We start from the raw sequence: 14,157 nt of genomic DNA, 5'->3' as shown, positions 1-14,157 counted from the left end.
GTGGAGCCGTTCCGGAAGGGGCTCAATGACCTGATGGCTGTTTGCCAGCACGTGCTCAGCACCTTTGAGGTGAGACCATTCCTGAGGAGCTCAGGAGCCTTTCCCATCTCTGGGTCCTGTTTCTGTCCCCGAGGCCTGTGCTGGAGGCGCCTTTGCCATGGACACCTGATGGTTTCCTTGGGCATCCTCCGCCTGGCTTCCTTTCCCTTGGAGGGACTGTGAAAATCAGTCATTTCCAAAAGTCCCTGGAGCTCTGTCAGAGCTTCCCAGCCTTTCCAGGCTCCAGGCAGAGAGGGGGGTGGCACTGGGCTGCACGAGTCGCTCAGGGACACGCTGCTGACTTTGGTCCTGTGCTCTTGTTGCAGAGGAGCATGAAGGAGTACAGGGCACAGAGGGAGGAGGAGATGCAGTAGCCTTTGGAGATGTCCCCATGGATGTCCCCATGGATGTGTGTGATGTCTGTGTGTTGAATTCCCTGGGTCCCAACGGGGTTTTTTTGGTTGTTTTTTCACGGCTTTGATGCAAACTGTATTTTCTCTATTAATAAAGTTTATTAATTTAGATGCTGCGGAGGTGACTCTGAATTTTGCTCGGCACAGGTGTGGAAAGCCACAGAATCATGGAATGGCTTGGGTTGGAAGGGACCTTAAAGCCTATCCAGTTCCACCCCCTGCCATGGGCAGGGACACCTTCCACTAGCCCAGGTTGCTCCAGGCTGGCCTTGGACACTTCCAGGGATTCAGGAGCAGCCACAGCTTCTCTGGACAACCTGTGCCAGGGCCTCACCACCCTCCCAGGGAAGAATTGCTTCCCAATATCCCTCCAAACCCTGCCCTGTCAGTATGAAGCCATTCCCCCTTGTCCTGTCTCTACACACCTTATGAAAATGATGGATAAAAGGCAGTTCTGTCACTCTCCCATCATATTTCTTCCCCTCTCCAAGTGTTTTTGCTGTTTTCTTCCCAGGATTTCCAGGTCAGAGGTGCAGAATCAGGTGCACAGAACAAGTCTGAGCCCTCAGGGAGCCAAGGGGCTCAAATCAAGCTTTAGAGGGTGTCATGTGGTGTGAAATCACAGGGCTTGGGAACCTTTCTGGATTGCTCAGCACGTGGAGGAGGGACGAGGTTCATCCCAAAGGAACCTCCTGCCACTCAAGGAAGTATTTAAGAGACTTTGCAGCCCCCCTGCTGCTCAATACCAGAGGTTTTCCTCTCAAACACCACCCTAATAAAACATGTTTTATTAGGAACATACGGAGGAGGGAGAGGCAGGAAGGGAAAGGTCAGATTTTCTTTATAAAATCACTCTGTCAAACAGGAATTGGCAAAGTGGGTCTTGCTGACAGGTTTGTGCTGGAGTTGTGCCCAGGGGCCAGCTGAACCCCGGGTTTCCTAATCCAGCTCCTTTTCCTGTGGGACTGCTGCCAGGGATCCATCCTGCCCGTGCCAGCGTGGTCCCACGTAACAGTGGGAGTTGAAATTACAGTCTCCATTTACCTGGAAATGTGGACAAATACAGAAATACACAGAATTCTGATCTTTTTATAAGCAGAATCGTTAAAAAATACCCTTTTACTAAGGTGTCTGAGCTGGAACATCTCAGTCTTTATCAGTTTTCTCCTTTGACTTCATTTTGCCACCAACAAATGCAGCCAGAGCCCAACAGCAGCACTGCAACACAGACACAAATTACTCCAGTAGGTTGGGAAATGTATGGAAAACAGGCTGGTCTATGTATTCCTCAGTTTCTGCTTGCCTTGAAACCCATCTGTCTTTCAGAAATATGACTTGTTTGTAAAACATTTGCAGCTAAAAAAACCCCAACACCTGGAAAATGTTTTAATTGCAAGTCTTTTCTCCTGTTTTCCTCTCTCCATTTTTTTTTTCCCATGGCAAAGTGAAAAGGGGAAAGAAATAAAAAGAGGGATAAGAAAGAAGGGAAAACCAACAGAAAATCATCAAAAACTTGGTAACTAAAACTTTTTCATGTAGGTTTTCTTACACTTTTGACAAGAGGTTGTTAGAATAAACATGGAAATCATGGTTTGGTTTGGGTTGGAGGGGACCTTATAGATCATCTCTGCCACGGGCAGGGACATCTTCCACCAGACCAGGTTGCTCCAAGCCCTGTCCAATCGAAAATTGCTGGAAAATCACTCAGGGGATTGATATTGTCTGGAGGGAATTTGGGGAATTTGCCATGTTTTGGTTCGTTCCAGAGGCTCTTTCAGCTGAGATCGGACCTTCCCTGCTGCCTTTGCCACCTTCAGTTGACCACAAGGATGTCTCTGTCCCCTCCCCAATGCCCTGGAACTTGGTGTCCTTTGGCCAGGACATGTTGGAGCTCTGCCCTGTTGGCAGAGGGAACACCAGCTGCAGGCATCAAAATCCAGGGCACCCCTTTTTCCCTTCGGATTGGGTGATCCCCCTCCCAGGAGCTGTGGGCTGAAGGACATTCCAGCTGCTGAAGAGCCTGGATTGAGGCTGGATGCTTTCCTGGAGGGGCACACCTGGATCTTCTCCCTTGCCACCTGCCCAGCAGAGCATTAGGTGCTTCCAGGGGGGTTGGAAAAGTGAGGGCTGGATCCTTGGGATCTGCCTCACCTGGATTGGAGCCATCTCTGCCTTCCCTCTCCTGATCCTACCAACTCTTCCCTGGAAGGAACAGCATTCCCCAGCCATCCTGGCGCTCCCGTGGCCCTGGGAAGGGGAAGCTGGACCCGATGGCTTGGCTGGATGTTCCCCCCAGCGACACCTGGGGACTCCTGGTCCCCAAACCCTGCAGTCACACGTGGTCACCTGCGTGTGCCACTCATGGGTGGGATGAAATTCCTCCGGCTCAGGAGCCTGGAGCAGGATTCCCAGGAAAAGGAGAAGAGAAGGGGGCTTTCAGGACTCCCTGGGGCAGGTTGGTGACACAGTGAGGCCGAGTGACTGTCCCCACCACGAGCAGGAGGAGGGTTCCCACCACTGGTGCTCTGCCAGCCATCCTTGGATCTCATCCCGACTCCAGGCCCAGCAACCAAAGCTCTTTTTTTTTTGCTCTTTCAGCTGGGAATTGTCACTCGTGATCCTCTCCTTCCCCTCCTCATCCCACATCCATCTCCAAGCGACCACATCCCAACTTTCCTTCCCTTTTCCACACACATCTCCCCCCCAGCCCCGCGTTCCACCCCGAGACGAACGTCCAGAAGTCACTTGGTTTTCCTGCAAGGAAATGAACAATCCCATAAGGATGTGAATGCCCTTCCCCCTCCCTCAGGGTGGGGGGCAGAGCCTGGGCCCGGAGCTGGGCCTGGGGGGCCATGGAATGCTGCAGCTCCTTCCAGGTGGGTTACAACGTGAAGGCAAAGATGATTCAGGCCCAGCCAGGAAGGAGCCATGGGAGAGGAGCAGAGGGGTCCTGCTGTCCTGGCCCTGTGCCTTGTCCTTGACCCCGCAGGGGACGGGGGTTTAGGAGGAGCTGTACTTGTTACTCAGGCGGGAGCTGCTCCGGTCCAGCCCCAGCTCCTGCCCTGTGGCTTTCCACTTCCCAACTGATCCCTTCTCATCCGTGGGGGTGATGCTCAGGGCGGGCCTCTGGCACCAGCAGCACAGGCAGGACTGTGAGGAGACAAGAGGAGGGAGGGAGAGGTCACAGGTGTGGGATACAGGGGAAAAGAGGAGGGAATGTTCTGGTACTGGAGCTGGCAGGTCACCCTGTGCAGTGCCAGGCTGGGAATTGCAGCCTGCACTCCTAAGCCTTGCTGTCCTGCAGGTCTGCTGGGAGCAGGTTTTCCAGGATAGGGCCGGTGTGAATGGGAAATGAAAATCCCAAAATCGTGGGCGCTTTTTACAGTTGTGTTTTCTTGTCCTTAAGGGACAGAACACACAGGCTCAGCTCTTCCTTTTGTCACAGCAGCAGGGAGGTGGCTCCCATCCCATCCCATCCCATCCCATCCCATCCCATCCCAACCCATCCCATCCCAACCCATCCCATCCCATCCCATCCCAACCCATCCCATCCCACCCTATCCTATCCTGTCCCACCCCATGCTATCCTATCCCATCCTATCCATCCCATTCTATCTCATCCCATCCTATCCTGTCCCATCCCATTCCATGCCATTCATCCCACCCCCTCCCATCCCATCCCATCCCATCCTACCTTGTCCCACCCCATCCCATCCTATCCTATCCTGTCCTGTCTCGCCCCATCCTATCCTGTCCCATCCCATCCTATCCTATCCCATCCTATCCATCCCATCCCATCCTGTCCCATCCCATCCCATCCCATCCCATCTCATCCCATCCCATCCTGCCCTATCCTATCCTGTCCTGTCCTGTCCTGCCCCATCCTATCCTGTCCCATCCCATCCTATCCTATCCCATCCTATCCTATCCCATCCTATCCATCCCATTCTATCCCATCCCATCCCATCCCACCCTATCCTATCCTGTCCCATCCCATCCCATCCTATCCTGTCCCATCCCCTTCCATCCTGTCCCATCCCATTCCATGCCATTCATCCCATCCCATCCCCTTCCTTTCTCAGGGCTCCACTGCTCCTGACAATGATGTCCAAATAACTCGGGCTCAAAGTTTGGAGCAGCCCCAGTCCCCGATCTAATGGTTTGTGGGGATACTCCTGCTCCAGAAGGACAGGGAATTTTTGTCCTAGATCCTGCTCTGGCAAAAGCCTCCCCATAGCAGGGCACCAGGCTCAAGTGTACTTGGAGCTGGGAAGAGAGGTACCTATCAGGGGGAAAATTTGGGATGAGGAATAAGCTCAGCTTGTGTCCCTGGGACTGAAATCTGGGATCAGTCAGCACAGCTGGGAGCTCTGGAGGGGTCACTCCTACCTGGAAGCAGTTCTTGAATTTCCTGCTGACAAAGTAGAGAGCCACGGGGTTGATGCAGGAGTTGAGGGAGGCCATGTTGATCCCAAAGTAATCCATCACCAGGAGGAAGCTGAGGGGAGAGAAGAGCGTTGGAAGCTCATGGAGAACTGAGAGAGAGATTCCAAACTGCCCGGCCTGGGATCGTGCCCCCACGGAGGGTCAGGGACTGAGAAGGGAGAGCTGAGCACAAAACAGTCCTTTCCAAAGAAAAACCACTTTTTCTCTGAAGAAGCCAAAAGCACGAGCTCTGCTTTTCCCTGGTGACACCCTGGTGACACCGTGTCCCCAAACTCCAGCACAGCAGCATCTGGCCCGAACTGGTGGTTGGCTTGTGGGGGAAAGGAGAAGGAAGGTGGGCACCCACCACATGGGCACAGCCCTGCTGGGAATGTTTCCCTGCCCTGGAGACTCCCTTAACCCACAGACTGATAGAGATGAATTTCAAAATTCAACTTAACCCCTTCTCGTGGTGCCCCACCCCCTCTCTGTCCCCATCCAAGGATGGCGACGCCGTCTGGAAAAGGAGTCGTTGGAACCAGGGTTTGGGAGGCAGCTCCACCAGCCTGTGCCGGTGCCAGCGGGGCTGCCAGCTGGGTGCCCACCCGCCGGGGCTCCTACCTGAGCAGTTCACATCTGTTGGGGTCCGTCTGGTCGTAGATGGTCTTCTTGAGGATGCGGCTGAGGTGGAGGGGCAGCCAGCAGAGCGCGAAGATCACCACCAGGCAGAACACGGTCTTGGCCACCTCCCGGCGCTGCCAAGGCAAGGTGGTGGTGGGGGGAGAAGGTGATCACTGGGGAGCAGGTGGAGCAAAGCAGGTCCCAAATCATAGAATCCCAGAATACTTAGGGTTAGAAGGGACTTTAGAGATCATCCAGTTCCAACCGCCCTGCCATGGGCAGGGACACTTTTCAACTAGACCGGGTTGCTCCAGAAGCCCTGCACTGTGAGATCCAGGCTGCAGAAGTGGGCAGGGCACCATCAGCTTGGTGTGGACCAGAGCCCTTCACGCCCCTTCCTGCTGTCACTCCTGGTGGCTCTGCTGTGGTGACGTTCCCTGGGACACAGGGACCTCCTCCAGCCTCCCCTCACACGGTGCTATCGTGACAACCAGCTGGGCTCCCCCAGGGAATCATTCCCAAAGGGAATAGTGAACTCTCCTTTTCCCTGCACCTCTTGTCTGGGATTTGGCACATCCAGCATTTGGTGCAGTTTGGTGTGGGCTCAGCACAGCCAGAGATAAAGGACCACAAGGAACTGAGAATGAAGCTGGTCCGTGGCCAGGGGGTGGTTGGGGTTGTCCCTGAGGCTGGAGATCACACAGCTTAAGGCCCTTCTCCCTTAATCCTTGCGCTGATCCAAGATCCGCTGTGAGGTTTTGTCAGCTCCTACCTGTCCCTCACAGTCCCCCCTTTGACAGCTCTCCCTCCTCTTTGGGAAGCAGCAGAATTCCCACATTCCCGGGTCCCTTACCCGTTTCATGTGGTCATTCAGGGCGATTCTCATGCCGTTCCTCTTGCTCAGCATCTCACAGGACATGAGGGTGTAGAAGATGCCAGTGCACACCAAGGGCAGGCAGAAATAGAAGCCGAAAAGCCACCAGTCCTTCACGTCCCGGTAGAACTGCGTGGGAAAGGGAGAGCCACTGGAAACTGAGGAACAGGCAGGGTGGGGAACCGGGGCACGGACTGGCCCTGACACCCACTCTGCCTGTCCAGGCACTTTGGATGTGTGGAAGTGTCCCAGCTCCTGCCCTAAGCACATGGGGGATTGTCTGCCCCTGAGGCTGGTGCACAGGCTGGACCTAAAGGCATAAAGACTGATTTATATGGAATTACAGAATCACTGAATCATGGAATCGCTAAGGTTGGAAAAGACCTCCAAGACCATCAAGTCCAACTTTTCCCTGAATACCACCATGTCCACCAAACACCTGGCTGCCAGATGGCACTCTTGGAGGAGCTTGTTTGTTGGCCATGGTGGGTTGAGTAAGGGTCTTCCTTCCCTTGCTCACCCGACCCTGAGTTAAAGGTTACCTGTGCAAACTGGTTGTGGGGACCCTCTTTGGCCTGCTGGGACAGCCTTGGAGGCCCTGAAGCTTCCTGAGGTGTGTCAGGACCCGCTGTGGGTGCTGAAGCACGACACAGCTCCCTGTTCTCTGGCCCCACATCACTGCAATGCCTGTGCTTTGCCTGGCACTGCTCTCCCTGCTTCCCCCGAGGCCAGGAGCCATCTCCAGAGGCATCTACTCCTCTAATTAAGGAGCTGACACTCTTGTAATGGAGTGCTTAATTGTACTGTGCATTCTCATAGTTTGACCCCTCAGAGGTGGCTGGGGAACCATCCGCTCCTCGAATTGCATCACGAACTGGGGGAATTATTGCCACTGGTTCCTGTTTGATAAAACTAAAAGCTTCTTCCTGGCCCTTCCTGGCTGAGAGGGTGTGTTTTGGTTTGAAAGAAGGAGCTTTGGGTGCCTCCTGTTGGCATCTGTGGCTCTCAGTCAGGCTGTCCCCAGGGGTCTGTGGGTATTTGGGCAGGTTTCCATCACTGCAACTCTCATTCTGGCACTGGGACTCTAACACCTCTCGCCTCAGAGAACCCAAGATATCTGTCAGAGCTCTCCCTGGTGGTCTGCGTGTCCCCGGGCGGGACGAGCACGTACCATCATGAAGCGGGATTTCTGCTCCGAGGCCAACATGCACACCCACAGGTGCTGCTCCCAGTAGCTGAGCTCCACCATGTCGAAGGCGATGGCCTCGGGCACTGCCAGCACGATGGCCACTGCCCAGATCAGCACCACCTCCACCGCCTTCCACATGGGGATCCCTATCCCCTGGATCCGGCTCCAGGACGCCACGGCTCGGTACCTGCCCGGGGTTGGAGACAAGCAGCCGTCAGGAAGGGGGTGGGAAGGTGCAGGTTGGGGTTGTCCCCAAAGGCCCTTTTCCCTCACGCCTTCCTCCTCCACCCCTGAGCCTTCCTTAGTGGAATGGGAAGCAGGGGCTCAATGGGGACTGTCCTTGACCAATGTCTCCTTGCCACCCTTCACCACCACCACCACACCTGTTGTTCCAGCACGCTCTTCCCTAACCTCTTCCAGCAGGATACAACTCAGTTCCTGCTGGATTTCGACCCCACGTGACAGCAGCCTGTCCCCATCTTGGAACTGTGCTGGGACCGAGGCTTTTGGTGACAGTGAAGGGACACAGACCCGGGCCAGGCTGGGCGGGGCAGGTGTGGAGGAGGTTTCCTACCTGTCGATGCTGAGGGCACAAAGGCTCAGGACCGTGATGCCCACGGAGGCTTTCTGGATGAAGGGAACCAGCTTGCACACCTGCACTCCGAAGGGCCAGTCCTTTGCCAAGAGCTGGGGGAGAACCACAGGTTATCAGGCTGCTTTGGGAATGCCAGTCCAGCTTCCCAAAACAGCAGGTGGGTGCCCACAGGGTGTGAGAAGCCCACAGAGAGCAGCACTCTGAGGTTCAGAGCAGTGTGAGGGTCCTGGGAACCTTTGCTTTCCCTGAGGACTCCCAGTGAGATGGGTGGATACATGGATGAAGGATGGTCCAGACACCAGGTCCTGACTCCAGAACCTGTGTGGCTTTGAGTGGATTTGAGTCCTAAACACCACAATGGGCTTCTCGGGGTTGTTTTCAAAGGGGAAGATGGGTGTTGTGCTTTGAAACAGCCCAAATCCAGCTCAGACAGCTTAAGCCACGTGTCCTGAGCCTTCCCCGCGCTCTGACCCTCGACCACACTCACATTCCTGACAGAACCCACACACTGTGACCCTGTGCTCAGCTGGGACAAGCAGAGGGGACCAGTGGGGACAAGGTGCCCTGGAGGCAGGAGAAATCCGGGCCACTCACTCATGAGGGTGAGAATGAGCCTGAATTCACAACCCTTATATCCCCACGACACCTGGAGCCCATCCTGAGGTCACCCCCACTCAGAGCCAACCCCCTCTTCACGAGCTCTTTCATTTGGCCTCAGCAGCAAAGCAAACCATGGAATCACAGAATGTTTTCAGAAGGCCCTTAAAGCCCACCCAGTCCCACCCCCTGCCATGGCCAGGGACACCTTCCACTATCCCAGGTTGCTCCAGCCTGGCCTTGGACACTTCCAGGGGTGGGGCAGGCACAGCTTCTCCCAGAGATCCTGCCCAGGGCACCGAGGCCAGCGGGAGCAGCCCCAGCCCGGCCCTGCCCTGAGCCCACCTTGTAGACGTTGATGGGCAGCGCGATGAGGATGTAGAGCAGGTCCCCGAGGGCCAGGCTGGCGATGAGCACGTTGGGCCCGTTCCTCATGCACTTGTTCTTGTAGATGATCCTCAGGAGGGTGGAGTTGCCGATGATGCCCACGACGAAGATGGTGCAGGACACGATGGTGTTGATGTACTTGAAGACGTGCCGGATGTCCGCGGGCTTCGCGCACACGGGCAGCAGCGGCGGCTCCGAGCTGCTGCTGCTCCCGGGGAGGATCTCCGAGAGGTTGGACGCCTGGGCCTCCTGGAAGAGGCTGGGCTGGACCAGGCTGTAGGCCTGCTCCGGGCTGAGCACCTCCGAGGGGACGGCGCTCTCCTGGAGAGCCCGGGGGGTCTGGCTGTGAGCGCCGGAGAAGAGCAACGTCAGGAGAACGGCCAGAGCAGCAGGAGCTGGGGGTGTTGCTGTGGAGGACCAAAGAAGGGAGCTGCTGGCAGGAGTCCTCATGGTGCCCGTGGGATGGTCTTGGTTGGATCTGCAGTGGAGGAAGGGACCAGGGAGAGAACTTTGTTAGCGGAGGAAGGAGGGGCGGGGTTCAGTGAAAGGGAACTTGGTTTGTTCAGCTGGAGAAGAGGAGACTGAGGGAGACCATGGGGGTCTGCAGCTCTTCCTGAAGGGCAGTGGAGGGGCAGCTCCGATCTCTGCTCTCTGTGAGCAGGGACAACACCCAGGGATGGCTGGAGCTGTGCCAGGGCAGGGTCAGGTTGGATCTCAGCAAAAGGTTCTTCCCCCAGAGGCTGGTTGGCACTGCCCAGGCTCCCCAGGGCAGTGGGCACAGCACCAAGGCTGACAGAGGTCCAGGAGGGTTTGGACAACGCTCTGAGGGACAGAGTGGGATTGTTGGGATGTCTGTGCAGGGCCAGGAGTTGGGCTGGATGATCCTTGGGGGTCCCTGCAAACTCAGAATATTTTACTTTATGATTCTATCCTATTATATTCTATGAATTGCTGGAGAAATCCACCATCACAGAGGACAGAAACGATGCCAGATGGGATCCCACCAGGTCAGAGCAGCTGCCCCTGAGGGTGGAAAGTTGTGCTGCTAAAATTAAACAGGCCAGTCCAGAAAAACAAGCTGAAAGGAGAACAAACAGCCCCTTGTGTCTCTGACGTGGCATTTTGGTGACTGAGGGTCCTTCCTTGGCTCAGTGGGTGTGTGGGATCAGCGACTGCACCTCTGGCACTTGGCATTGCTGCTCACGAGGCCAAGCCCAATTTCCTTTAATGTCCACCCCACTCTTCCTTTATAATCATGGAATTACTGAGGTTGGAAAAGCTCTCCCAGATCATCCAGTCCAACCTGTTCCAATCCCCACCTTGTCCCCCAGCCCCGAGCACTGAGTGTCACGTCCAGTCCTTCCTTGGGCACCTGCAGGAGTGGGGACTCCACCACCGCCCTGGCAGCCCCTTCCAATGTCTGACAGCCCTTTCCAGGGAGAAATTCCTCCTGAGGTCCAATCTGACCCTCCCCTGGCACAGTTTGGGGCCATTTCCCCTCATCCCATCCCTTGTTCCCTGGGAGCAGAGCCCGACTCCCCCCCCGGCTCCCCCCTCCTGTCAGGGAGTTGCAGAATTTAGTTTTGGGTAGTTTAGCTCCCAACTGAAGTTGCAGTTTTGGGACCTCTGTGGACACCTTCACATCTGGGCAGTTCTGCAATCCCATCTCAGGGTCCACAGGACCAGCAGAACTTTTCCAGTTCGTTCCATGGGCAAACTGGAGCTGCACCAACCCCCCCCTGCCCAGCAGATCCCACGGGCTGTCCTGTGCCCAGGGAAAAGACTCAGCACAGTCCTGTTGGGAAAACACCACGGGGTTTTTTTCCAGAAATGCCATTTTGATCCCTGACATCCCATCCCAATTTATGTGCAGCAGCATAGACCCTCCTTCCCCATCCTCATCTCCCTAAATTCAACTGCTTCCTCTCCAAACCCACTGTGCCCATCCAGCTCCATCTTCAGGGATATAAAGCTCCTTGTGCTCTTTGCAGTCCTGGCTGCTGAGCACAGTAAAAGGTCTCTCAAGCTCTCCAAGGCTGGAGAACTAATAAATATCCCTGGAATGGTTCATCTTTGTGCATCTCTGATGGCAGCTCCAGGCAGGACAAGCCAAGCTGCTGCTCCACAACCACAAAACTGAGGGTGATGGAGGCACCGCCCTGGAGTGATGTGAGTTTGAGGAAGGGGCTTCTGGATGATCCAGATCTGGAATTGAGCCCAGAGAGGGAATGGGAGAGGGCAGCAAAGTGCCAGTCTGTGCCCCAGACAGGGACAGATCTGGGGGCTTCTGGCTGGAGGGCTGAGGAACATGGTTGAGGAACTGTGAAACTTTCCAGCTCTGGGAACTTTCCAGCCCTCTCGGAAGGGAGGAAAAATTGCTGTGCCTGGACTAAGAACAGGAGCCTTTTGGAATTCCTTGGGATCAGGGAGGCTGCCTGAGATTAGAGCTGGGACTCAGGCTCTGCTCTGACTCCTCCAGGCAGAGTTGGGATCTCAGCCCAAACCCTGGGATCTGCTCCCCGGGACCACCCAGCCGAGGCACTCCAGGGCTGTCCAGGACCCTGGGGATCCCAGGACAAACAAGGAAGTGTGGTGGGAACACTGCTCCAACTCTGGGAAGACATGGCCAGGCCAACCAGGAGTCCCCCCAGGTACAACCACAGCTCCTGCAGACACTCCTGTGCACCCCCACCCTGTGTCAGGGGCTCAGGCTTTGTGGGAATGCCTGGGCACCCGGTTGTGTTGGGAAAGTGGGGAAGAAAGGGAGAGAATGGATAAATAACCCAAAGGAGCACAAACCTGGACACAAACCCCTGCTCTGACCTGTCCCAGGGACTTCAGCCTGTACCTTGTTGAAGTTCTCAGCTCCCTGCCCTGCCCCAGCTCCCCCAGGGACAGGTGTCCCACGGGGGGATGTCCTGACCTCTCCACCCCACTATTCCCACTGGATTACAGCCCACAGGAGAGGGCAGACCCAGCTCAGAATTCATGCCAGAGATCCCTGAGGGTTTGGACAGCAGCTCTGGATGGCACAGACAAGCATCTGGAGGAATTTGGTGGCTCCTGGAGCCAGCACTGGCAGAGGGCACCAGAGAATCCCTGGAAGTTGTTCCCTGTGCACCCCACAGATGCTTTTATCTGCCCACCCCAAGCCCAGAGCCTGGTGTGGCTGCTCAGCCCCGGGGGCTGAGAAGAGCTCATGTGAGTGAGGATCACAGGACTCGGCTCTCTGGGTCCTGCCCAGCTGCAAAACACCAGAGAATAAAAGCCCTTTCCTCCCATCTTGCCTTAAAATCAGTCAAATCTTTCACTAAAGCCAAATTTTAGTCAAAGACAAGCATTGTTTCCTCCTGTCCAACAGCCCATTTACTCCTTGCCCTCCATGCTCAGAGGGCTTGAAAGCACAACCCTTTCTCTGTTTTTGGGGGAAATGAGGCACAGGAGCATCAAGAAACTTGTTCAGCGTCTGGCAGATGTGAAACCAGAGCCAGCACTGCTTGACCCAAAGTCCTCTGAGCTTTGCTCACGTTGCTGATCATTTGGGGAGGTGACTCGGTGCCCAGAGGGATCACCCCCATCCCACCTGCCTGGCCGAGGTGCTTCCCTTAGGGAACTGCTTTGATCCCTTTGCTTGGGAAACTTCAGGCTGTGCTGAGCCCAAACCACAGCTGGACCCACTGGAATCTTGACATGGACATCAGGGAGTGATTCTCAGAGGGAAAACGAGACTGAAAACCATCACCATAACCCTGCAAAACCTGGTGCTGCCTGAAAGGTGCCTTGCGTGGGCTGGGGGGCTTGGGAGCCGGGAATTCCATGGGAGCTGGGAATTCCATGGGAGCCAGGAATGCACCCTCATCTCCAGCCAGTCCCCCTGCCTTCAGGAGCAGCTCCTGACAGTTCTGCAATCCCATCTCAGGGTCCACAGGACCAGCAGAACTTTTCCAGTTCATTCCATGGGGAAACTGGAGCTGCACCAACCCCCCCACCCGCCCAGCAGATCCCACGGACTGTCCTGTGCCCAGGGAACAGACTCAGCACAGTCCTGCTGGGAAAACACCACGGGGGCCACACTCACCACTCCAAACACCAAACAGACTTTTCCTGTGGATAAATATCTCTTGCAGCAACATTTCCATGTGTGGGGGAAAGGAGGGAGAGAGGCAGGTGGTAACTCCCCATTCCCGGCTGCTCCCTGCCCTGAACCCGACCAGGTCCATGAACAGGAGGAGTTTCTCCCAGAGCTGTGCTGGATTTCTCCTCGTTCACCCTCTCCCTGCCCAGCTCCTGGACCTTGTCCAGGCACCCTGATCCCTTCAACGCCTCCCCCGGAGGGGGCTGCTCAGGGAGGGGGACCTGAAAAAAAACGCGCAAAAACTCCCCCTGAAGCGAGAAATCCCTTTTGTTCGCAAAGCAGAGCACGGGACAGCAAAGCCTTGCGGGGGAATTAAATTACCTTATTGCGTGACCGCGGGTTTTGGGTGCTGCCGGGAGCAGATCCTGCCCCTCTCACGGCTCCTTCCTCCTGCGCGGGGCTCTGGGCATGTCCTGGGAGCAGCGCAGTGCTTTAAATCCCGGAGCTGGGGTTTTTTTTGGGCGGCGGGGTTGGTGCTCAGGGGATGTTTGTCCCCTCCCGTGACTCGCCGAGTCTCCCCGCGGTGGGTGGTTTTATAGAAACTCGCGGGGCTCCCCCGAGCGCAGCCCCTGCGACCAATGGGTGGAGGGTGGGATGGGAAGAGAGGAGGGAAAAGCGGGAGAAACGCTCCGGGAAGGAGCGAAAACAACAAACAAATAAAGCTGGAGCGGGAGGGCGAGAGCCGGGGGAGGCAGGGCTGGGCTTGGGGGAAGGGACCTGCAGCCCCCCACGAGCTTTTTGGGGGAAAAAAAAAAAAGGCATCAAAGCCTCTCTTCCCAGGGTGTGGGAAACCAGCTGCCGCACCTGGAGCTCTCGAGGAAAGGTTCAGGAGCGAAGTGTGTGCAGGGAGACCTGAGGGGCCCTTCCAGCAGAGAGGATGGA

The 14,157-nt window shown here is 55.9% G+C and overlaps 2 protein-coding genes across 2 annotated transcripts in view; one reads left to right on the top strand and one right to left on the bottom strand.

The window, feature by feature from the left end:
- LOC113973748 (DNA-directed RNA polymerases I and III subunit RPAC2-like) overlaps positions 1–568 on the top strand; it is a 4,543-nt gene extending 3,975 nt beyond the window's left edge. The window contains exons 4-5 of the mRNA XM_027696239.1: positions 1–69; positions 366–568. The exon at positions 1–69 is cut by the window's left edge and continues 11 nt beyond it. Of these exons, the coding sequence (XP_027552040.1) occupies positions 1–69; positions 366–413 (117 nt within the window). The 3' untranslated portion in view covers positions 414–568. The remainder of the gene's footprint in view (positions 70–365) is intronic.
- Positions 569–760: 192 nt separating this feature from the next.
- On the bottom strand, positions 761–13,804 carry LOC113973746 (endothelin receptor type B-like). Its single transcript, XM_027696236.1, has 8 exons — positions 13,597–13,804; positions 9,099–9,618; positions 8,136–8,248; positions 7,544–7,748; positions 6,352–6,501; positions 5,499–5,632; positions 4,842–4,950; positions 761–3,602 (listed from the first exon to the last, which is right to left on the bottom strand). Exons 2-8 carry the CDS (start codon positions 9,588–9,590, stop codon positions 3,453–3,455), a joined length of 1,353 nt encoding a protein of 450 aa, XP_027552037.1. The 5' UTR covers positions 9,591–9,618; positions 13,597–13,804; the 3' UTR covers positions 761–3,452.
- Between the last annotated feature and the right edge of the window lie 353 nt (positions 13,805–14,157).

Source organism: Neopelma chrysocephalum, unplaced genomic scaffold (genome assembly GCF_003984885.1).
Source record: "Neopelma chrysocephalum unplaced genomic scaffold, ASM398488v2 Primary Assembly neopelma1_105, whole genome shotgun sequence".
In the NCBI taxonomy this organism is placed as follows: Eukaryota; Metazoa; Chordata; class Aves; order Passeriformes; family Pipridae; genus Neopelma; species Neopelma chrysocephalum.
Note: the sequence above shows the minus strand (reverse complement) of the source record. Positions and strands in the feature narration are given on the sequence as shown.